General features: G+C 42.2%; 1 protein-coding gene and 1 pseudogene across 1 annotated transcript in view; one reads left to right on the top strand and one right to left on the bottom strand.

Moving 5' to 3' along the window:
• Positions 1-2700: 2700 nt before the first annotated feature.
• vstm2a (V-set and transmembrane domain containing 2A) overlaps positions 2701-25798 on the bottom strand; it is a 113810-nt gene continuing 90712 nt past the window's right edge. The window contains exon 5 of the mRNA XM_085286192.1: positions 2701-2900. Within this exon, the coding sequence (XP_085142318.1) occupies positions 2824-2900 (77 nt within the window). The 3' untranslated portion in view covers positions 2701-2823. The remainder of the gene's footprint in view (positions 2901-25798) is intronic.
• Positions 10281-11443, top strand: LOC146566646 (general transcription factor II-I repeat domain-containing protein 2A-like; annotated as a pseudogene).

The raw sequence follows: 25798 nt of genomic DNA, 5'->3' as shown, positions 1-25798 counted from the left end.
CGTCGAGTGGCATATATGTGACAGCGATGTTAGATTAACTGTCTAAATGTGCATTGAAGCTATTTGAAACTTGAGGCATTAGACAGGGTCGCCCTCCATCGCCCGCACATCTTGTACCCAGCCTTGATGCTTCTGATCAGAAGATGTCTCTGCTCTTATCCCAAAGCACGACACATTCTGTCAGCCTTTGAAGCTCCGAGCTGGATCAACAAGTTTTCACACAACTGTTATTGGAAATGCATCTATACAAGGGAGAATATGATTTAGCTTTGACTGCAAAGCAGAATGAAAGCTCAAAGTGAAGTGAACATTTACCTTTTTTGGGACATACACAGTAATCATTTCAAAATGCTGTATGCCTGTGATCAAAACGCCCTGAGATCAGGTCCATAATAATTGAAAACCCTGCCTGATTTAAACATCTCTGATCTCTCATTCAACATCATCTTCTCAGTAATGTCCAGACAGCTTCCAGCATAGCTGCTATTTTTAGATCACTCCCTGGAAGTTTTTTCTTTTACCACATGACGTGTACATCCTGTGATTTCACCGTGGACCTCAAACTTGCACGGTGACCAAACAGCAACTTGACTCGGCCGTCGCTGGTGATGGGATCTGGGTTTCCAGCTGTGATCCAATAGTTTGAAGGCAGCAGATCAGATGAGGTGGGAAATAAGAAGCATGCTCATCTTTTTTTTTTTTGACATTCATGAGGTTGTGCACCATGACATGCTGTGTGTCTGGTCCTGCATTGGTGCGAGGTGCCTCAGGGAAATGCTATTGCTTTCCAGTTTTTCACCCACATCAACACAATCTTTGCTTTTTACGTGCATTATCTGCCTCCCTGTAACTTTTTCCTGAAACTGAAAATCCGATTTTAATAAAACTGAAGGACATCAGCACATATTGCAGAGGCAAGCCAGGGATAAATGTACAGGGTGATCTAAAAATACCACCTGTGCACAAGAAGATGATCTTGAACAAGAGGTTGGCCAATTTTAAATGATATGGCCAAGAGTTGATTTTTTTAGGGGGTGTGGGGTGGATTCCCAGAATTTTTTGATCACTCCTTATATACTATGCATGAAAGCCAGCTTACACCATATAATAAATTATGACTTCTATTATCATGCTTTATCTTTGACCACCGTAAAAGTTGGGCTAAGCAAGAAGAAAGATGGGAAATAAAGCACTGATCTCGTTGCAGGGTGATTGGTGCTCTCTGGCACTGAATTTTATGGTCGATAACATTCATTTACAGTATCCTTCTTGAGACATCTGTCAGCTATTCGCTTAATCATAAATATTTCACTTTAAATTGGAACATTGGTGCACAATGTCCTTTCAGCTCAAAAGTTAACAAGGAAAGAATCCGTTTTTCTTTTGGAGGTTATCCTCAGTCATGCTAATGATCTAAGCTATGTGTACTATGAAACCCCACCACGCCTTTGCCTCTGTTTGTGTCAGATTGTCAAAGCGGTATATTTTTAATAAATGCTATGCATGAATAAAAAACTCTGTGATATATCATCTGAAGATAAAGCTAAAAATATATTAATGTGAGATTAAGAGAGAAAAAATAAACGTATTTCACATAATGAGTATACTCTCTGTGTCACTGGATCTCATGTCACCACCCTGCCACTCAGACTTGTACCTGTATGTGTGTCACTGTATGCATTAGGAATCATAACCAATAAATGCTAGCTATCCTCATCATCCAAAGTGGGCAAATCCTCATTCATCCTCTGTAATTATAGCAGGGAGGTGCACAGCATCTGAAGCATGTCATTTAGCAAAGGTCCAGGTCAGTTAACATCAATCATCCAATGGTCACATATTACAATTTTGAATGACTCGTAACTTGTGACATCCTTTTTTATTCCTACCAAGGATGCGATACAAATTAAAATGACATAGGGACATTTTTTTCACATCAAAGTTAGCACATTAAAATAAAGCTAAATTCAAAATATCGTAACACTGAACTCCAAATGTTTGACTCATGTAGGTCAACTAATGTGTTATCCTCTCTTCTAAGCCTTCAGACCGATAAGCATGCATATCCCCGGATGGATCACTAACAAGATGTTAAATTATGCACAATGGAAAGCTGGGTGGCTGATACAGCTGAAAGAAAAATTGGAAAATTTAACCTTTCGTTAACCTGTTGGTTAATGGTAACAGTCTAAATTAACACATACTTGAATATAAATTATCTCTTCGAGAGGGCTAAGAGTGCCTATTCACATTGAAGTTCCATGGTCAATATGGTGAGTGGTAGCTATGTATACAGCACATACAGTAATTCTAGGTGCTTCAAATAAAACAGATATAGATACAGATCTAGAATTATATATATTACACAAATATAGACTCTCCTTTTTTTGTTCGCTTTTGAGCAATGAACGCATGAACTGGAACAGCGAAACCATAAGAAAGTCATTCTTCCATGAGATTTATCCAACAAGATACAGAGTCCAGTTGTCACATAGGAGCGTTGCACCTCAGGTGGTGTCAGGATGACGTCTGTACAAAAGGTAATCCGACAGCTTTAAATGTGACTGGTGTTTACATTGGCTAATAACAATGTGCTGGGTGCAAGAGCAGTAGTGGCTAGGATACGAGGGGGGGGGGGCAACTGTGCTGTCCGCAATATGGTGGAGAGATGTGTGTGGGGTAAGGGGGGGGGGGGGGGGGGGGAGAGGGGCAGGGAGTAAAACAGGCATTTTTTTTCTCATTCGCTTTGAGAGCAAACAGAAAAAGAGAGAGTGAGTGAGAGAGAGAGAGAGACCTGGGTGCAAACCATGTCAGTTCCTCAAATTATAACAAGGCATTCCTCACCAAACCACACGCCACGAGGAGGACAGCCAGTCCATAGCTGGATGATATTCTTGTACCTGTAAAGATAAGAAACAGAAGCACAAAAACACTGTTACTATTCTATTTTCTTCCCCGTGACCAAAACTCTCTACAGGAACACAAATCCTTTCCTATGAGCTTGTTTAAGGCCTACAGCACATATGAAAAAATGACTTTTCATGTTTGGAAATACAAGAACTGGAGCATTAAAAAAAGGCTCTTAGTGAGAAAGAGTTTGTCCATAAACATGTAATAACAAATCAAATTAAATAATCACCATGTTCTTTCTCTTAAAGTTGAATCTGACATCAATGAAGCTCACGTATACTGTCAAGTATGGTGGTTCTTTCCTTGAGCTAAATACTTTTTGTTTTTACCATATCACACCATTCACTCTGTGAAGGTTTTCAGTCATCCAGGTCATCGTAGTCTAAGGAGCTTGGAAAGAAAAGCATCTGGACTTCTTTAAGTTTACTTGAAGACGTTTCATCTGAGAAGCTTCTTCAGTTCTAAGAGCAGCGAGTGGTGGAGAGTCCAAGAATTTAAGCCCTAGGGGAGTGTCCCCACAAGAGGGTCATGGACCCCTTATTGATTGTCTACCTAATCACAGGAGCCAAGGTGTGAAAATGGGTGTGGGTCACAATCAGCCAAGGTTTTGGGTGAATCCATTGTGAAGCCTGGCCCCACCCTACCATGTGACTTCCTGAGGTCAAATGGCCCAGGATGTGAGTGGGCATTAAGGCATCTTGGAAGGATCTCAGAACTGGATTATAGATGATAGACAGTTGGTGTTGTAAGCCACCGCCTCTGTTCAAAGATGGTCGTTCAGAGTGGACATAGATGGCTTCTTTCACTCCTCTTTCAAACCATCTGTCTTCTCTCCACCAGTTGCTCTTAGAACTGAAGATGCTTTTCAGATGAAACATCTTCAAGAAATTTAAAGAAGTCCAGTCACCTTTCTTTCCAAGCTCCTTAGACATATCACAGATCTATTTTTTTTTTTTTTAATTTGAGGTATTTCTCAATACAAGAAGAAAAAAATGCTGTAGTTTTACTTTAAGGCTCCTAATTATAATATTTGGTGCCTGACTTGGATAAGATAATGCTAAACCTTAGCTTAAGGTGAGGATTAAAGTTTTTTCAAATCTCTACAGTAAATGGTAAATGGCCTGTATTTATATAGCGCTTTTCTAGTCCCTAAGGACCCCAAAGTGCTTTACATATCCAGTCATCCACCCATTCACACACACATTCACACACTGGTGATGGCAAGCTACATTGTAGCCACAGCCACCCTGGGGCGCACTGACAGAGGCGAGGCTGCCGGACACTGGCGCCACCGGGCCCTCTGACCACCACCAGTAGGCAACGGGTGAAGTGTCTTGCCCAAGGACACAACGACCGAGACTGTCCAAGCCAGGGCTCGAACCGGCAACCTTCCGATTACAAGGCGAACTCCCAACTCTTGAGCCACGATTGCCCTGTATCAACAATGCAGTAATGCAGTAATTACAGTATCAACTTGGTAACTAAGAAAAATAGTTGTAAAGTGAAGTCGTAAAATTAGTTACTGTTGCAAATCTGCACATACATATAAGTCTAACACCGTTAGGAATTTGAAAAAGAAAAACAACACGATCTCTGCAGCAACAGCAGGTGCTTGTGGGTTGAAGGTGGTAAATGAAAGTGCTACTTCAAGACACTTTTTAGAAGAAAGATTCTGATTATTGCAAATACTCTCAGAAGCAATTTAACTTCTGATCTTTTTTTTCTATTTCAATGAAATCCTCGTGTTAGCTTTACTCAAGAACTATGACACTGTGTCATCCTGCTAGCTCTTTCTGTTTATTATTTTGTGCGAGTGTGTTCAAAATGAATGATATATATATACACAACTGGTTTATTTTGCTCGACATGTGGTTTCTTGTTGTTTTACACCCACATCTGTATTTCAGGTTCTGTCCAACATATGGTCTAGATGGAGTAGAGTCTAAATGTAGCCCATACAGCTCCTGCTACGTACAGTATATAGACAGTTGAGTAGGTTTTAGGAGCGATCGTGGCTCAAGAGTTGGGCGTTCGTCTTGTAATCGGAAGGTTGCCGGTTCGAGCCCCGGCTCCGACAGTCTCGGTCGTTGTGTCCTTGGGCGAGACATTTCACCCGTTGCCTACTGGTGGTGGTCAGAGGGCCCGGTGGCGCCAATGTCCGGCAGCCTCGCCTCTGTCAGTGCGCCCCAGGGTGGCTGTGGCTACATGTAGCTTGCCATCACGTGTGTGTGAATGGGTGAATGGGTGGATGATTGTGTATAGTGTAAAGCGCTTTGGGGTCCTTAGGACCAAGTAAAGCGCTATACAAATACAGACCATTTACCGTTTTAAAAGCTTTTATGTTTTTATTTAGTCAAGCTAAAAAGACATTTAAAAAAAAAATCTGCCAGAAAATTCAACATTAATGAATCAATGGTACGGAAGCAAGAAGAATGAGTTGGGGAAAGTTTGACATTTCTGATCGCTTAATGTGCCTTATATTCAGGCACCTTATAATACGGTAGCTTCTATCTTCTTTTAGCATGTCCAGATGTCCAACTTTTTGTGTGATGGTAGCATCTTTCCCTTTTGGGTGCTACCGCAGGTGCCTTTGACCGTGTAAAACATTTGTCGACATTGTTGTGTTTGTTGGGGAGAAAACTTGCAGACATAAAGTACAGCACTTCAGAGTCACACTGCTAGCGATCGAAGATTTATGTAAATGTGACAAGCTGAACGCATTCTGTTCTGTACGGGAGACACAGCACGGAGGAGAGTGACTGACAATGGTCTACAGCCGATCAGGAGGCAGAACACAATGCCCTGTAAAAAAACAAACAAACAAACACAAAAAAGCAAAATTGCACAAAAAAAATTTGTGAAACAGTGAGGCCGCGAAAGGTGAACCACGTTACAGCGAGGGACCACTGTACTTGAAATATGAGATTGACAAAAATGAAGCAAAATTGTAGAGATTCAGCTTGTAATGGTTGAAGGAAAAGAAAGTGTCTGCTGCACAGGCTGAGGGTTTCAAATACTCCACACACCTAATCCCAGAAAACCTGTTTCTAAACATGTGAATTTTAGAAAGAAATTCAAACGACCAAAAATATACTTGAAATTGTCTACAAAGAAACACAAAGTGCTGTGATTAAACCAGGAGAGGCAGACAACTACAAAGAAAGTGAAAATGACCAGAAAGAGACCAAAACCAAACACTAAAAGGCAGAAAAAAGAAAAAAAATGCAAATTAGCCCAAAAAGCGATTGGAAAGAGTCAGAAAAAAGGTGTCACTGAGTCTAAACATGACCAAAAAGAGAAGAAAGTAGACCAGAGACAGAAATGTGTTAAAAGAAATGCAAATGAAACACATAAACAGAGAGACAAAGAGAAGAGAGAGACATATAAACTGACTGCAAAGAGATGCAAACCAAGTCGTCTTATGTGCTTTTACCTATATAAACAGGGGGAATGTTAATCTATGTGTGATTGATGTTATAAATACATTCATTTAATTCTAGCACCTTTACTGAAATCCTGGAAAACTTTAAATAAAGGCTTTTGGACTGCTCTGAAAACATTTTGCATGGGCAGTTAGCATTGCCTAAGACCTGACAAGCTGCTATCACCACTGCGGGCAACTCTGACTGTTTACTGAGCATCTGACATGACTAACAACTGCAAACTAGAACACAACCTCCTCAGCCTACAGTGTGATCCGCTTGCGTCTTGGAAACATTGAGCCAGAACTGATAAGAGCAAAGTAACAAATGACAGCTGTACAATCGGCCCAGCAGATGTCTGTGGACGTAATACTAGGACACTTTTAGTGTTGAATTCTTAGATAGGGAAAGAAATACCATGAAATAAAGCAGGATTTCAGTAATATTCATTAAAAAAAATCACATTATTCAGTAAACTATATTAACATTTACTAGATTCCTGTGTCATACTGGAATCATTCTTAGAACTGGTACAGTTCTAAGAAGAAACTGTACCAGGGGAGCCCACTGTTCCTCGCAGCTCTGGATTGTCAAGGCTGCTGAGGGTTAGGGGACGTAAGGAAGGGATGGTGGTGCAGAGATGGAGGGCTTTGACCCTTTATTCCTCCCCACCACATCTCATTTGGCTCGAGGTGATCTAGAGAACAGGAGTGCCACAGAGGAGCAGCAATCACTCTAGGCCAAAACATCCTTCACACAGAGAATAATTAATCAGCTTCCAGCTAGAAGCCGCAGAAAAGCACAGATGCAGTGATACAGGACAAAAAAATCTGCATATCTACTGAACTATTTTACAATAATCTACTCTGTATATAAAAGTACGCAGCTTTAACTGTGATTTCACTGTTGCAAACTGTTAATTACCTCAGGATGGAGGATGTGCCTTTGACTTCATTTTCTATTTTTCATCATTCTTTGTCAATAAAAGTAAAACCATGAAAGATTGTTTTTCTCAGGGCTTTGAGTTGCCATGCTGCACCACTGTGTTCATCCTACATCTACTGTTTTGCCAAAGTTTTCAAACTGCTCTAGTTTTTTCTGTTCTTGACTCTGTATGATGTCACTAAGAAACCGCCATCATTACATGGACCTCTCATGGACACTCAGCTCTGACTGCGATCACAAAAGCTCTGTCTGAAAGCTGGCTTAAAGGCAAGGGAAGGTAGATTGTTTCAAATACAGGATGAGAGGCTGTGCCAAGATCCTGTGTAAGAAAGAAAATATTTTAAACTATGAATGATGCAGTAGTGATGCTCTAGTAGAATCCAATAATTAGTAAACTATTCTGAGCGTGTCATGTCTGAAAAGGGCTGCAGACAGCACCTGTGTTCTGCTGTGGAAGAAAGACATCCTCATTAAAAATCTCGCTGTAGCTCTAACACTTCCCTCTTAAGTACCACAAAACACTGACTATCTAGCACAAGCATGGGCAAACTACGGCCCGGGGGCCACATGCGGCCCGTTAAACGTTTTGATCCGGCCCGCCAAACTTGAAAAAAATTTAATAAATTAACCTTGTTAATGTTTTATTTCCCCTGCAATTCTGATGTTTCCTCACTAGATGGCGCACTCTAGATATATTGGCTTTCTTGAGGTGAAGCGCAGGCCTATTACTCCACGTTTGCACTTTACCCTGTGACCCACCGACCCTCTATGAAGATGAGCGTACCCAAGAAAAGGAAAGTGGACAGAGAATGTCGAGTGTTCAAAAAGGAGTGGACAACTAAATATTTTTTCACTCAACACCGATCATCTGCTGTTTGCCTGATATGCCAAGAAACTGTGGCGGTTTTTAAACAGTATAATATTAGCCGTCACTTTGCCACAAAGCACGCTAATTATGCTAGCAAGCTCTCAACAAAAGAACGGGAAGCTGCTGCTGAGAAGTTGGCAGCTAATTTGAAGGCTCAGCAAAGTCAAACTGCCATTCAAGAGTCAAGTACCAAGGCCAGTTTTATGCTTTCATTCAAAATAGCAAAGGCCAGCAAACCACTGTCTGAGGGCGAGTTTTTAAAAGAATGTATGGTAGAGACAGCAGATACAGTGGGGCAAAAAAGTATTTAGTCAGCCACCGATTGTGCAAGTTCCCCCACTTAAAATGATGACAGAGGTCAGTAATTTGCACCAGAGGTACACTTCAACTGTGAGAGACAGAATGTGAAAAAAAAATCCATGAATTCACATGGTAGGATTTGTAAAGAATTTATTCGTAAATCAGGGTGGAAAATAAGTATTTGGTCACCTCAAACAAGGAAAATCTCTGGCTCTCACAGACCTGTAACGTCTTCTGTAAGAAGCTTTTCTGTCCCCCACTCGTTACCTGTATGAATGGCACCTGTTTGAACTCATCATCTGTATAAAAGACACCTGTCCACAGCCTCAAACAGTCAGACTCCAAACTCCGCCATGGCCAAGACCAAAGAGCTTTCGAAGGACACCAGGAAAAGTATTGTAGACCTGCACCAGACTGGGAAGAGTGAATCTACAATAGGCAAGCAGCTTGGTGTGAAAAAATCAACTGTGGGAGCAATCATCAGAAAATGGAAGACATACAAGACCACTGATAATCTCCCTGGATCTGGGGCTCCACGCAAGATCTCATCCCGTGGGGTCAAAATGATCATGAGAACGGTGAGCAAAGATCCCAGAACCACACGGGGGGACCTGGTGAATGACCTGCAGAGAGCTGGGACCAAAGTAACAAAGGTCACCATCAGTAACACACTACAACGGCAGGGAATCAAATCCCGCAGTGCCAGACGTGTTCCGTTGCTGAAGCCAGTGCATGTCCAGGCCCGTCTGAAGTTTGCCAGAGAGCACATGGATGATACAGCAGAGGATTGGGAGAATGTCATGTGGTCAGATGAAACCAAACTAGAACTTTTTGGTATAAACTCAACTCGTCGTGTTTGGAGGAAGAAGAATACTGAGTTGCATCCCAAGAACACCATACCTACTGTGAAGCATGGGGGTGGAAACATCATGCTATGGGGCTGTTTTTCTGCCAAGGGGACAGGACGACTGATCCGTGTTAAGGACAGAATGAATGGGGCCATGTATCGTGAGATTTTGAGTCAAAACCTCCTTCCATCAGTGAGAACTTTGAAGATGAAACGAGGCTGGGTCTTCCAACATGACAATGATCCAAAACACACCGCCCGGGCAACAAAGGAGTGGCTCCGTAAGAAGCATTTGAAAGTCCTGGAGTGGCCTAGCCAGTCTCCAGACCTCAACCCCATAGAAAATCTGTGGCGGGAGTTGAAAGTCCGTGTTGCTCGGCGACAGCCCCAAAACATCACTGCTCTCGAGAAGATCTGTATGGAGGAATGGGCCAAAATACCAGCTACTGTGTGTGCAAACCTGGTAAAGACCTATAGTAATCGATTGACCTCTGTTATTGCCAACAAAGGTTATGTTACAAAGTATTGAGTTGTATTTTTGTTATTGACTAAATACTTATTTTCCACCCTGATTTACGAATAAATTCTTTACAAATCCTACCATGTGGATTCATGGATTTTTTTTTTTCACATTCTGTCTCTCACAGTTGAAGTGTACCTCTGGTGCAAATTACTGACCTCTGTCATCATTTTAGGTGGGGGAACTTGCACAATCGATGGCTGACTAAATACTTTTTTGCCCCACTGTATTTTGTGCCCGGAGACGAATGACAAATTTGAGAAAATCAGTTTATCACGGCGGACAGTGACTAGCCGTGTAGAACTAATAGATGAAGATATCACCAGCATATTAAACAAAAAGGCGAAGTCATTCACTTTTTATTCTTTAGCACTGGATGAAAGCAACGATGTCAAAGACACTGCTCAGCTCCTCATTTTTATCCGAGGAATCAACAAAACTTTTGAAATAACGGAGGAGTTTTTGACAATGGAGTCTCTGAAAGGACAAACACGGGGAGAGGACTTGTTTGAACGAGTGTCTGCTGCCATCGAAAACATGAAGCTTCCCTGGAGTAAGCTTGTTAACGTCACCACAGATGGATCTCCGAATTTAACGGGAAAAAACGTTGGCCTGCTCAGGAGAATCCAGAATAAAGTGAAAGATGAAAACCCTGACCAGGATGTCATTTTCCTCCACTGCATCCTCCACCAGGAATCTCTATGTAAATCGGTGTTACAGCTGAATCATGTTGTGAATCCTGTGGTGAAACTCGTCAACTTCAGCACCGTCAGTTCATTGCGTTCCTGGAGGAAACTGATGCGGATCACCAGGACCTGCTTTATCACTCCTGTGTTCGCTGGTTGAGTTTGGGCGAAGTGTTTCAACGAGTGTGGGAGCTCAAAGAGGAGATTGGCGTGTTTTTGGAGCGGCAGGGGAAGACTGATGAATTTCCTGAGCTGAGCAACAACAGCTGGATGTGTGACTTTGCGTTTGCTACGGACGTATTTTCACACTTGAATGAGCTCAACGTGAAACTGCAGGGGAAGGAGCTGTTTGTGCATGACATGCACACAAACGGGAAAGCCTTCAAATCCAAGCTGGCTTTATTCTCTAGGCAGATTTTGAACAAGTCATTCACTCATTTTCCTACACTAGCCACGCTGAAAGAGGCCGGAGCAAAAGTAAAGAAATACAGTGAGTCACTGGATGCACTGCACGGAGAATTCTGCCGTCGGTTTTTGGATTTCGATAAAATTGACAAGTCACTCCAATTGGTGGCCTTTCCTCTGTCACAAGACCCCGAAACAGCTCCAGAGGAGCTTCAGCTCAAACTCATCGACCTTCAGTCCGACCCTGCCTTAAAAGAGAAGTTCAGCTCTCTGAAACTAAATGACTTCTATGCTTCACTCAATGATGCCGCGTTTCCAAATCTAAGGCGAAAAGCGCAGATGATGTTGGCTTTGTTCGGCTCTACCTTCGTGTGTGAACGGACATTCAGCGTCATGAACATCAACATCAACAAAGCCAGCCACAGATCCAAGTTAACAGACCTACACCTCAGATCCATCCTGAGAATCGCCACAACAAAACTAACTCCAGACTTTGATGCGCTGGCTAAAAAAGGAGACCAACAACACTGCTCCCATTAAAATGTGTGTCTCTCCGTGATACGCACGTTGTTAAAATGAACAGTGCGCGCAGATCAAATATAACGCTTCACAGACTGACTTGCTGCAATTGTTTTGTTCTTGCACTGGTCGTTGTTGACTTTTGGCACCGGGGAAACAAAATGAATAAAAGGAACAGGACAAGTACATCTGCATCTCCTACCATTTTTGAGAAAAAAAAAAAGAGAGAGTCAGAAGGAGAGTGATGGTGATATCCTGAAGGATAACAGAACCTTCAGTGCTTTAAAATAAAAATGTTCATTTATTTGATTTTCAGTGTTTAAAGACTCATTTCGAAGTCAGAGATTTTATTGTAACGCTTTTCTTCATTTTCATTGGAAATTAAAGCACATGTTTTCTCCATATCCCAAGATGTGTATTTTTCCCCCAATGAAGTGATGTTTTCAAAGCATGCCCTCTATCTGATCCTGTTCCGGCCCCTTTGTCAAATGTTAGAACTCAATGTGGCCCACGAATCTAAAAGTTTGCCCACCCCTGATCTAGCAGAGTGTGTTGTCATGTTTTAGTTGCATGTATCTTTTAACTCCTAATTTCAGCAGGGCAACTAAGGGTCTGAAACAAAGTCACTTGATATCTACCCCTTTAGAACTCTTTATAATGACTGTTAACAGGAGTTTAGCTTAAGCAGAGTTCAGCTAACAGGAAGGTTTAACTGACAGGTGAGATGCAATTCTCCGTTTCACAGTGCAGTATTTATGGCTCAATGAGTGCAAAATAATAACACTTGAAGTTTGCAAAGCAAAAGTAGTTTTATAGGAGAAGTTGAGTGTTTTTCAGATGAAAATGGAGCAACAGTTGATTAAAAAACACTTGCCATCTGTCCAGAATAAAAATATTGTGCTTTGGGATTATGTTTCAATTCATAGAGTAGGGAAAATTGCACAACCTAAACTGAACAAAACTGAAAAACTCTGAGGATATCTAACATAGCTCATGTGTGCAATACAGCATTTATTTGTAACTCACAACCTGCGTTATATACACAACCTAAAGGAAAGGAAAAGTAGCAATAATAGAATTCAAAAGATTCAAATCCAAAGTAGTTGTTGGCCGAACTCCCTATTGAAGACCCAAGAAGCATTGATAAAAGACAGCCTGCTATTTTTACAACCAAATACAGCAGCAGTATAATGCAGTGAGGCAGGGCTGCTTGATTAGGTCATGATGACCTCCTTCTGGATATAACCCAACAATGATGGGTCACTGCACACCACCCTGCACAGCTGCATAGGATCATTTCTTTAGTGTTAGTTGTGACGTCTTCCAGATGCACTTCAAAATCTGCTGAACTGACTCTGAATTATTACGCTCTAGTCCCCCCAGAATCTGGTGATCAAGCCACGTACAAAACAGCACAGAGATTGTTATTCATACATTATTGATTTGCTGTTGTGCTGCTTTCCATTGTTTCGTGTGGGATTTCCAAAGCCATTTTTCAGTTTGCTTATCTGAGAGAACACAAACAATAAGGGAAGGCACATGTACCATAGATATGATTCTATCAGGTAAAAGAAAAGATCAGCCACACTATCAGCACTGCACCATGTTCATATGAAATCTCTGAAGCAACATCTTGTAGTCATCATAGTCCTTCATAAGTTATAAAGACTGCCAGTTGTGTCCAGTAAATCGGAGGTTTGCCCAAAAGTTAATTTCATTTTTTTTCTTTTACATGGAAACCACAATACAAGAAGAAGAAAAACAAAAACCTTTTTTTTTTTATCTGCTGGTCAATTTGGAGAGTCTGGCAAAAAGAAAAAACTAGCAAAATACATATTTAGGGCTTAGTTTAATTAGACAGTTCACATGTATATTTACCGATTGAGTCCATGTTCTCACTGTGTTTGTGTCCATTCTCTACCCATGCTCCAGTATATGTGCACAAAATCAAAGTAAGTGTTAAATTAAGCTTAAATTATGTTTTATTTTACTTGGAGGATGTTCATTCATTTATTTATTTATTGTAAGTAAGATTTAAATACTGTAGCAAAAGATGACGGTACTCCTAGTTGGCTGTGTCTAAAATTTAGAGCTAAATGGACTGATTCTTATATAGCGCTTTTCTACTCTCCCAGAGTACTCAAAGCGCTCTATACAACATGCCTCATTCACCCATTCACTTCTAAACACAAGTGCAAACTAATCTACATTCACCCACAGCCACACTCCGATGAACGCATCGGAGGGCAGTTTTGGGGTTAGTATCTTGCCCAAGGACACTTGACATGCAGATTGGGGAAGTCTAGGATCAAACCACCAACCTTCCGATCAGTAGCTGATCTGCTCTACCACCTGAGCCACAGCCACCACAGCCACAGCTAGTAAAAGTAAAATAGGAAGCTTATAACTTATAACTTATAACACCATGAGACCGGACAGTGTGCGCACCGCGGATGACGTCAGTGCGCACACTGTGTCTGAGGAGGATGTGCGGAGGTGCTTCAGGAAGGTGAACGCACGCAAAGCTACTGGTCCGGACGGGATTCCCGGCCGCGTCCTCAAGTCATGCGCGGCTCAGCTGGCTGGAGTGTTCACACACATCTTCAACCTTTCCCTCTCTCTGTCTGTAGTCCCAGCCTGCTTCAAAATGGCCACCGTCGTCCCTGTACCCAAATCCTCCACCATCTCCTCATTGAACGACTGGCGACCTGTAGCCCTGACCCCCATCGTAAGCAAATGCTTCGAGAAGCTGGTCAGGGACTTCATCTGCTCTGCACTACCCGACTCACTGGACCCTCTACAGTTCGCATACCGCCACAACAGGTCCACTGATGATGCCATAGCCCTGACACTACACACTGCCCTGTCACACCTGGAGAAGAGAGACACGTATGTGAGGATGCTGTTTGTAGATTACAGCTCAGCATTCAATACCATCGTTCCCTCGAAGCTGGACAGGAAACTGCAGGATCTAGGACTGAGCAGCTCCCTCTGCAGCTGGATCCTTAGCTTCCTGTCTGACAGACGCCAAGTGGTCAGACTGGGCAGCATCACCTCATCCCCCATCACACTGAACACTGGTGCTCCACAGGGGTGTGTACTGAGCCCTCTCCTGTACTCACTCTACACCTACGACTGCACAGCCACTAACAGCTCCAACATCATTGTGAAGTTTGCGGACGACACTACAGTGGTGGGTCTTATCACCAACGGTGATGAGACGGCTTACAGGGAGGAGGTCAGCGCCCTGACCCACTGGTGTCAAGACAACCATCTCACCCTCAACGTCGCAAAGACAAAGGAGTTGATAGTGGACTTCCGGAGGTGCAGAGAAGTACACACCCCCATCACCATCAACGGCGCTGCTGTGGAGAGAGTGAGCAGCTTCCGGTTCCTTGGCGTACATCTGGCTGAGGATCTTACGTGGTCAGTACACACAAACAAAACAGTGAAGAAGGCGCAGCAGCGCCTCTTCTTTCTCAGGAGACTGAAAAGATTCGGCATGAGCCCCCGCATCCTCAGGACCTTCTATCACTGTGCCATTGAGAGCATCCTCACTGGATGCATCACCACCTGGTATGGCAACAGCACCGCCTACAACTGCAAAGCTCTCCAGCGAGTAGTGCGGTGCTCTGAACGGATAATTGGAGGTGAGCTTCCCTCCCTCCAAGACATCTACAGGAAGCGCTGCCTGAGGAAAGCGGGGAGGATCATCAAGGACTCCAGTCACCCCAGCCATAAACTGTTCAGACTACTTCCATCAGGAAGGAGGTTCTGCAGCATCCGGTCCTGAACCAGCAGACTGAGAGACAGCTTCTTCCATCAGGCCATCAGACTGCTGAACACGTCATAGACACCTCAGCTTCACTACTGGAACTTTAACATTATGCACTCCATACTGTACAGTAACGCCACTGTTTTGCACATGTCTCACTCTGTATATTTTATTTTATATATTTTATTTATTGTTTACTCTATTTAATTTGTAAAATATGTGTACACACACACACACACACACACACACACGTAGAAAAATATTTAGTATACACATCCAGAAATGCATATACTATTATATATTGTACATATATTTATTAGTTTCAGATGCAGCCATTCTTGTATTTTGCTTGTTTACATTATTGTATTTTGCACAACTCTGTTGCTTGTGAAGCTCGCACACAAGAATTTCACTCACATGTGCTGTACCAATGTACTTGCACATGTGATGTACTTGCATATGAGTCTGTCACCTTCTTGCATGCACTGGGTGCAGGATTGTTTCCATTTGTTCCATTCCTAACCCTGAAATGATGTAAGCAATCCACATAGTACGGGAAAACAACACCGTCTGCAGCAATTATTCTCATAACCTCACAGATTCCTTCAGCTTTTTTGTGAGCTGTTTTTCACTTTCAAACTAACCTTGCCAGCAAGCATACTAAAGGTAAAGTCTGTGCTCCTGTGCTATTTTTAGAAAACAACAAAGGAAGAGCATTTGCGAATTATTATTGTTGTTGTTTTGTGTTCTGCTGTGCATTTTAATTGATGAGCAGAGGGGAAAATGTAAGAAGTCTCTAATAACACAACTGAACATACACATATATAGAGAGAATACACAAAAAGAGCTTTAGCTTATTATTTCATTTTACCATCGCTGTAGCTAAAAGCACTTTCTTCCACTTCCTGTGATCGTTTGCTTGACAAGGTCACTGTGTCTTTACATGTCATTTGGAATCATCTATCTAAAGAGGGAAGCTTTGGAGAAAAAGGTTTCCAGGGGAGATTTTGAGTCGTCTGAATTCTGTACATAGTGTTTAAAGCAATACATGATGCCACTTTGAGTTTTCCCTTTTTCCATCCTCCAAAGTCGAAGTAACTGCAGAATGAATCATGTGGAAACATAATGAGTGAAAGTATCTAAGCTTGCGGAGACCTTTTTGCTGGTTTCTTGGTGCATGCTGAGATAGAATAGACCCATATTGAATACTTTTCATTTTGTCCTACTTAACCTAACACAACACTTCTCATTTTGCCAAAATGTTTTTGGCTCGGTGAAACAGTGATGTGAAATATTGATTCCAGGCCAGTGAAGCAGCCAGGTTCAGTGAGGCAGGGAGGTGATTCACCACAGCACCTCCACAGGGAGCTCAAACTGGGTTCATGCCAGTTCTATCTATTGCTGCTGATCCCTTGCTGGCTGACCGTCTCTTTGACTCACTTGCTTATTTGTCCGTGGGCTCCAGTATATAACTTGCTTTCTGATTTGCTTGTTGACTGACAGACTCTCTAACTGACTCATAGACTGCCCAAGCCATAGTTAGATTCTTAGCTAACATGACTGTGTAAATGCCATTAAAATGCAGCTTGATTGTTCAGCTGTGATGAGTCTAAATGTGGTAACACAGTCTAAGGAATAAAGCTTCTAAATGACCATCCACAACATCTAAAACGACCACACCAGGATGACCACACACTACAAGTGTCTCTTTAACCATTTAGCCACTGAAAAGGGGAATAAACAGCTAATGAGGGCGTGGGGATATTTTATTCTGATGGGTTCTTACCCAAACATACTTGGTCTCAGCTTCTATCAGCATTGTTCCTGTTAAATGCCTTGTGGAAATGACTAATCCAAATCTGATGCCCATCTAAATTTGACACCTTTCACAGTATTTGTCAGTGTTAATCGGTGTCTTGTCTAGTCTCGTGTTTTTTGTATTACTTTTCCCTGGAACACTCTCTCACAGTCTGTTCTCTAAAACCTAAAAGAAGAAATATGGATTGGATCAACTGGTCCCTAAATGCAATTGACACCCCTTTCTCAACGAGAAGTTTGGGCTCGGGTGAGCCTGAGTGCTGAAGATATCTACCTATTCATTCATTCTCATTCTTTATTTATTTGTCACATGTAGTTATAGCTAGTACAACATACAGTGAAATGTTTTTCCTGGCTAAAAAATACTCCCCCCGACTGTGAGAAACATACTAGAAAAACTTTTACCTAAACTAAGGAGTAAGAATCATATATAAAAATGTAAAAGTGTATAATATCCTGTATAATATATATAAAAAAGTGTAACAGGTGTAACAGCCATGTGTTTGTGATTATAAGTATATCCATAATCGTGCAAAGTATTGCACTGTAATGATTTGAAAAACTATAAAAATATACATATTTACACAAGTACAAATGTATATAATATGATAAGATAAGATAAGATAAGGTTCAGGAAAGAAGAAAGTAAAGTGCGAATTATGTACTATGTGTGAGATTGTCCAGCATATTATCCGGTTTGCGTTTTTGGTTGAGGAGTCTCACTGTTTGTGGGTAGAAACTCCTCCTGAACCTTTCTGTTCTTGTTTTCAGGCTACAGAGGCGTTTCCCTGACCTCAGCAGCCTGAACAGTTTATGGGCGGGATGGCTGGAGTCCCTAGTGATCCTGATGGCCCGGGATCTGCACCTTTCAGCGTAGATGTCCTGCAGTGCTGGTAGAGGTGTTCACATAGTGCGTTCAGCTGTGCGCACAACCCTCTGCAGGGCTTTCTGTTGCTGTACTGTGCAGTTTCCGTACCACACCATGATGTTGTTGCACAAAATGCTCTCAATGACACCAGTGTAGAATCTCCTCTGTATATTCTTGGAGATCTTAAACCTCTTTAGACGCCTCAGGTGATAGAGGCGCTGTCTGCCTTTACTAATAAGGAATTCCGTATGTGTGCTCCAAGTGAGGTCCTCGTTGATGTGAACACCGAGGTATTTGAAGTTGGAGACTCTCTCCACGGGGGTTCCATTGATCTGAATTGGGGTGTGAGTTTTATCACCTTTCTGTCTTCTAAAGTCGATCACCATCTCCTTTGTTTTGCTGATGTTCAAGGAGAGGTGATTTGCCTCACACCACTTTGCTAGTCCATCCACCTCACTCCGGTAGGCCCTCTCGTCATTCCTGGAGATGAGTCCCACCACCACTGTGTCGTCAGCAAACTTCACAATGGAATTAGTGGGGTGTCTGGCCGTGCAGTCCGCGGTGTAAAGGGAGTAGAGAAGGGGGCTCAGTACACATCCCTGGGGAGCCCCTATGTTCAGTGAGAGTGTATGGGAGTACACATCCCCTATTCTCACTGACTGTGGCCTCGCGGTCAGGAAGCTATAAATCCACCTGCACAAAGATGTACTACATCCCAGATCTTGGAGGTTACCCGAGAGGGTGTGGGGCACTATGGTGTTGAAAGCTGAGCTGTAATCTATGAACAGCATTCTCGCATAATTTCCACATCCCTCATCTAGATGGCTCAGTGTGGTATGCAGGACCTGTGCTACAGCGTCTCCGGTAGATCTATTTGTCCGATATGCAAACTGCAGTGAGTCGAAGTCAGGAGGGAGGAAGGAACTGATGAAGGGTTTCATGAGCCTCTCAAAACCCTTCATCACTACAGATGTTAGGGCTACTGGGCGATAATCATTTAGACTGGCTGGGCGAGTGTTCTTCGGGATCGGAACAATCACTGATGTTTTAAAGCAGGTGGGGACTACCTGCTGGGCCAGAGAGGCATTGAAGATGCTGGTGAAAACTGTGGTCAGCTGATCTGCACATACTCTTAGCACACGTCCCGGTATGCTATCTGGTCCCGCTGCCTTCCTGCAGTTTGTTGCCCTCAGAGCTTTCCTCACATCATGCTCAGAGAGTATCAGTGGTGCTGGTTCAGCAGCGGGAGCGAGTGCATTCGGAACCATGGTAACAGGAACCATGGTAACAGGGTTCTGGCTGATCGGAGCTGGCTTGGTCCTGACTTATTGAAGAATTAAGAAAGCAGAACCGGCTGTTCAAACCCCCACAAGGCTGCCCGCTGGGATTGGAACGATGGGAGAGGCGTGAGTTTCTCAAAATGGGCTCATTGAGTCAGCACGGATAAGATCTTGGAGAGGCTATGGCTGCTGTGAATACTCAGGATACATGGATACTGGATACATCTCGGAAGGGCTCGCTCGGAATAACATCTCTGGGCGCAAATTGGATGACATCTCGGGGAGGCACATTGCCGTGAGTTCTCAGAATCGGCTCCTTGAGCACAAGAAATGACAACATCACAGAACGCAAGTATGGCGAAGCTTGCGGCTATCCAACGGGAGATTGAGAGACCAGTGTTGGACTGTAGAACTGCTTTGAAATTCAAATGAGCTGTTCGCACTAAAGTAAAAACCACCATCACTTATGCGGAGACCCCTTTGGTGCCAGCTGCGGTCGCAAGGCTGGAGCTGAACAACAACACCCTGATAACGACTGTGTTGAGTCTGTTCCTTCCCATTCCCTACAAGGCCACCTAGGTTGGCTGGAAGACTGTTTACTTAGCCTGGCAGGGTGAAGGACACTGTCTCAGCTGAACTCTGGACACACACACACATACATATACACTGATATGCACACACTCATCCCCCCCTCCCTTTCCAAACGCCTTCGACGCTTATTCCCTTCCGATGCTGACGGTGGATCAAGGAGACCAGCGCACGCACCCCCGGATGTACTGTCTAAATCAGCTGTCTCTCACCCTTTACTCACCCCTGTTGCTTGTCATGTGTTTCTTTGGTGTATTAAGAGTTTTTTCATGTGCAGAGGTGTTTTTTTCTGTTCTCAAACTGATCTCCCTGTTGGAGCTCAGTCTGGGAGGAGTTATTTTTTTCTCCTTATCCTTCCTCATGTGGTGCATGTTCCATTGTTATACCTCTCTGACCTGTCTCCCCAATGTGATGTTTGTGTAATGTATGTATGGTCGGAGGGTAAGATGGTGCCGCCATTGCGTGCAATAGGTCGGCAGCCTTATGAAATTTCCCCTTGTGGGACTAATAAAGGTATATCAAATCAAATCAAATCAAATCAATACAAATAAATACTTACAAATCATTTTTCATTCAAAATGTGTGGAATTTGCTAACAGGTGACCGTGGCTCAGGGGGTTGGGAATCGCATCTGTAACCGGAAGGTCGCCGGTTCGTTCCCAGGGCTCTCTGTCCTGGTTGTTGTGTCCCTGGGCAAGACACTTTACCCTACTTGCCTACTGGTCTTGGCCAGAGGGGCCGATGGCACGATATGGCAGCCTCGCTTCTGTCAGTCTGCCCCAGGGCAGCTGTGGCTACAACTGTAGCTTGCCTCCACCAGTGTATGAATGTGAGAGTGAATGAATAGTGGCATTGTAAAGCGCTTTGGGTGCCTTGAAAAGCGCTATAGAAATCCAATCCATTATTATTATTCCTTACGTCCAGTTTATCAAATGTTTTATTATTTCTTCTGGGCCTTGATGTAGCCTCTCAGTCAGTGGATGAAGAACCACTGTTCATCAAAAACAGTGGTTTTACAAATGTTACTTGTTTTACAAAGTAGTTTTATTTTCTAAAAGTTTGATGTTTTCTCATAACCGTATTATGGCTTTTGCTCAAATTGTGTCTTTACAATTATTCTAAACTATTTTTTGAAATCTTGTAATCTTTTAAATAAATTCAAAGAGTTGATTGGTTTATGGAGGGCTAAAAGTACAAAATTGATATGAATAAATACATCATCAAATAAGTAAAGAATTAAAGGTGTCATTAATTAAATAAAAGTGGAAATAATTTATTAAATGCATAATTAAGTAACACGTATCATTAACTCATAATTAACTTATTTTAAAAAGCATATTTATTTATATTCATGGTCCCTGTGCTTCAGTACATCATGAATAGTGATGTTGACCGACAGTCGGGTATCCCTGAATGTATTTTGAATTAAATTTCGTGCAGAAATGATGAAGCAAAGCAAGTAACATTTTTAAATCCGACTGTTTCAGTGTCACCAAACACACCTTTTTCTTTAAGGCATGAATGTAGTGGCATCTGGTTGTCAAGAGCCTAATGGCAAAACTACTCCAACATTTTTGGAGACGTCAGGTCCCAATAACAACCACTGGACCAGCATATCGATGTTGTTCTTGGACATCAGGAAGAATGATGTTAAGCCTACTCTAGAAATATTTAAATTATCAGTTTTCAATTCCATTCAAATACTTTATTGTCCCACAAAGGGAAATTTGTTTAGCAGCAGGGCAACAATAAGAGTAAACAAAACTATAATAAAAAGCCACAAGACAGTTATTTGCCATTAAGGAGACTGGTTGCAGCAGGGATGAATGGACTTTTGGACTTCCTCACAGGTACTCTAAAACGACGGCCAAAGGGCAACAAGTCAAACTCACTGCGAAGTGGATGGTTAAAACAATTACTAATAACACGAGCCTTCCTCAGCACACGTTTGTTATAAATGGACCAAAGTGCCGACGCCAACGGGATTTTGCTGGCAGTTTTTACCAAAAGTCCCAACTGATTCTGGAAATCTACTAAAATTCAATTAATTAATAAATAACACAATCTATGTGGGTTTTTTCTTCTGTGAGCAGTAAGACTAATGTATACATCTATAATGTCTTTAAGAGACTTCTACTGAACAGTTGCTTAATCAGTGATATTTAAGTTAATATACTGGTGTACAGTTCTTTACCACCTTCTTCCAAATCAATACAGGTTGTATAACCTTTGATGATAATTTGACAGTAATGGGCCTTTTATAGCTGAGCATCTTGCCAGAGAATTTTAAAGGAGCGTAGACTATTAGGTGTATTATGTGCTTTTTATTATTAAAAAAAGAAAAAACTGGCAACAACACCCAGGCCTGGATCAAACTTGGTACAGTTACACTTTGGAGTTTCAAAGAAAGCACGGATACAGTTATTTATTACTAACAATTTGGTACCACAAGAAATGCCTTAAGAACGTGTAACTTCAAAGAAACAATAGAATGTAAAGGCTTTTAATTGTAAACAGAAATGAAGATGAAAATTACCGGAAAGGTGAGGCAACAATTTACCTCAAAGGAAAGAATGGCCATATTCATATTCATTCGTATTCATGATCATATTTCTCTGGATGTAACAAGCAAATGTCTGGAAGGATTCGCCACTCTGTGCCATCTGTGACCATCCTTCACCCTCTGTTAATTCTGTAGTATAGTAAAGGCGCACCAGGTACCAAATAAAACCTTGAAAACTGATCAATTTTAAACCCTGTGATGATCATTATGAAATGTGTGAATATGTTAAGTTTGAGTTACACAGACAACAACGGCATTCGTTTGTGAACTATCCTCATCCATGCAGTTTCCATATACACTGTGTGCTGTTGATGCATTTCATTTATCTGGCTGTTCCAGTTGAGAGTGACATCACTCTTGGGGTGACTACTTTGTTGCACTGCACAAAAAAAGGAAGCAACCAAACTCATGAATAGAACCCAGTCATTGTTGTAGGTGTGGCTTGTTTAACGAGTCACATTGTAACAGTAGTAATACAGAATGAAAGTTTTAGTTTGCTAATGTTGTTGGTGCACTGTTGCCATCTTGGACTGTTGTGTCACTGTGCTCCAACAGGAACAAGTGCTCCAGTTGAAAATTCTTCATTTCAACTTCAGATATAAGTCCATCCTCAGAAGACTGGGCTCCAGATTCAAGTAGGAACCAGCAAGTATGTGGGAACAAACTTGGTACTGAGGAACACACACTGCAAGAAACATTTCTGCACTGAAGCAACGACTTTAACTAGAAAACTGGGCTGTGTGTAGTCCATCAGGTTTGATCCAGACTGAGGCCAGTATAGCTGTCCTTTATGGACCACTTGCAATCCTAATATATGCATGTACGATCACATCCCACCCAGCACCCTTACTTTGGTTTTAACAAATCAGTAGATGTCAGTATAAGCCCTTTCAATGCAGAAAATAACAAAGCTGTAGCTGAAAATTGAAAATGCCACAGCTGAAGTATCATTTAAAACAAATACGTTTACATTCATCCACCGTGAATTTTCAGTGGTGCTCAGGACCGGGCTTTGCCTCCTGCTGAGCATTCACACATAGCAGACAGATTTAGATGCACCCACAAGACAAGTAAGGAAGAACCCACATTAGATTAATGAACCTGAAGCGACACACTGCCATTGCATGTGAGTGCCTGAGCAATAGAAATGCAGCCACGAACAGCAGTCGTGCTGTTCCCAACCACCTACTGGAATGATGACTCACTGGTGTTCTTTCCTTAGACATACGCAGTTGAGGCAGTTTAAAAAAATATGGTAGTTCTTTAAAACAAGGTCAGTGATTTTTTTTCTCTTTTTTTTGGATGAATGCTTATGCAATCAAACTGAGTCCATATTTGTTTTTACCTCCGTGCGGGAACAAGGCTGGCCTCAGGGGCAGAGGGACAAGTCTGGCTTGGGGGACATTTTTCTTTCCTTTTTTCCCCTGCTCCGGTCACCTCTGAGCTTTGACAGAACAACACTGCCAGGAACGATGGAGGCCGAGTTGTGATCTAACAACAGCTGACACACTGGTGGGGAGTAGCTGTGAACAAACCACTCTGCTACTGCCGCCGCTCCACCAGCCTCAGTCCCATTTTCCCATCTGGAAAGCGCCTCATTGTTTACAGATGCAGCAATGCGGAAAAGGAAAATATCTGCACTCTCCCAGGTTTAATTTCATCTCAGCCCATTTGCCTATTGTGGCTCATCTGCCTCAAACCTGAGCGTGGCTGTAATAGAACTCTGTCGCCCTCAGCTGTACCACCTCTCTGCCGCTCAGAGAAGGGGGCTAAGGCTGCCTGAGCAGCCACAGAGAGGCATTTATCAGTGTCAGACACACCACACAGAGGACTCACTGCAACACAGTTGTCAGCATAATTTGGCTGCCTCATAATCTCAGGCTCTGCAGCCCTGGGGATTATTCAACTTTTTACCTCTATTCAGTGGCAAGTAATATCTTTCTGTGTTTCGCTACACGGTGCAGAGGGCTATCTGAGCCCAGAGCAGGGTCCACTTTGTGTTTGAAATGTCTGCCCAGTGGAGAAATGATTGGCATTTAGAGATGAGGAGCAGCGCAATTATAACATAGTCGGATAGTCAAAAAAAAAGAGAGAGAGAAAATTAATATAAAACCACATGAGGGAAAATTGAGAGGAGGTTACTACAGAGGCGCCTGCGGTTTCAATGGTGACGTATGAGTTTCCTCGATTGTACACACTGAAGTGAAAATGATAAATCAACACCCGTGCAAAATATGCTGATTTAATATCACAATCATTTTGTTAAAGCCTTTTTTAAGTAAACTCTACCAGAAAAAACCCTAAAAAGACACTCAAAGCAACTTAACAGGTAGGTTTGCTCAGGTAACCATCCTCTTTTGGTCAGCAACAAACAGGCAGGGTTAATAGGTGGTTATATATAGTGATACGCTATGAGAGACTGCTTTTTGGGTCGCCTACCTTCTCTCCCTCTCACTAACATGTCATGGTTGGCGGCTGGTGTCCAGCTGATCGACAGAGCCAGAAATCTTCTTTTGATTAGGTTCACCTGTGGTTGGCATGTCTAATGGGATATGCTGGATGAAATATCTGGCTGACTTTTATCAACCCTTACTCAGAAGTGTAAATTATTTACAATCTATAAAATTTCAGCAACAGAGGTGACTGAAGAGAAATTCTATTGGCTGTGATTGGCTGCTGTGTGTTATCTCTTACTCTCACTTGGGTTTTCTTCACTTTTGTCTAACTGCTTCAGTGGAAACTCAGCTGACCTCAACATCACTATTCTCCGGGAGCTCAATGCAGATGTTTAGGCATGACATGGTACACAAAGATTTTCAGCGTCACTATACTTAAAGAAAAGAGGTAGAGTTGATATTCTTAGCCATAATATTATATTACACCTAAATGAAAGTAATTGTAATTTCGAGCTGGTTTATGTAGCATTATAATAACATTTAAGCATCTTTTAAAATATCCAGCATTATGCAGTTCAATGGCGAATCTTTTTGTGGGTAAAAAATTAATTATGGTGAAACTATATGTTGTGATTAGCCCTAATGTTGTCTCTGTGTTTGTGTTTTATATCGCTATGGGCTGGTGAGGATGTAAAAAAACATGAAATGCTATATGTTGGAATGATTATAACAATTAACTGATATTGCAGTGACTATAATAAATCTGTAAAAGAATTCAATACAGCTTTGGCTGGCCTGTGACACTAAGCTGTGTAGTCACAGAGCCTGCAGCTTGGAGCCTACAGCGAGGAGACACTCTGTAAGAAGGTGTGTGTGTGGGGAGGTGGAGACCCCCAAGGAGTCCTGCCTGGAGACTTTAGGCTGCTTATGAACATTTCTTAAACACAGCTGGGGGCTGGGTTATATAGTGCCTTAGACATTAACAGTAAAGTCTTTAAATGATTTTGAAAACTTACAGGTGTTCACTGAAAAGAATGCAAGAGTAGAAAGTGTTCTTATCTCCTAGAATTAGTTAAAAGCCTAAAGCA

This window comes from Mchenga conophoros, linkage group LG9 (genome assembly GCF_057382185.1).
Source record: "Mchenga conophoros isolate Kocher_MC1m ecotype Shallow Benthic linkage group LG9, M_conophoros_male_GT1.1, whole genome shotgun sequence".
Classification (NCBI taxonomy): domain Eukaryota; kingdom Metazoa; phylum Chordata; class Actinopteri; order Cichliformes; family Cichlidae; genus Mchenga; species Mchenga conophoros.
The sequence above is the reverse complement of the archived record's forward strand: the minus strand, read 5'-3'. Positions and strand labels throughout refer to the sequence as shown.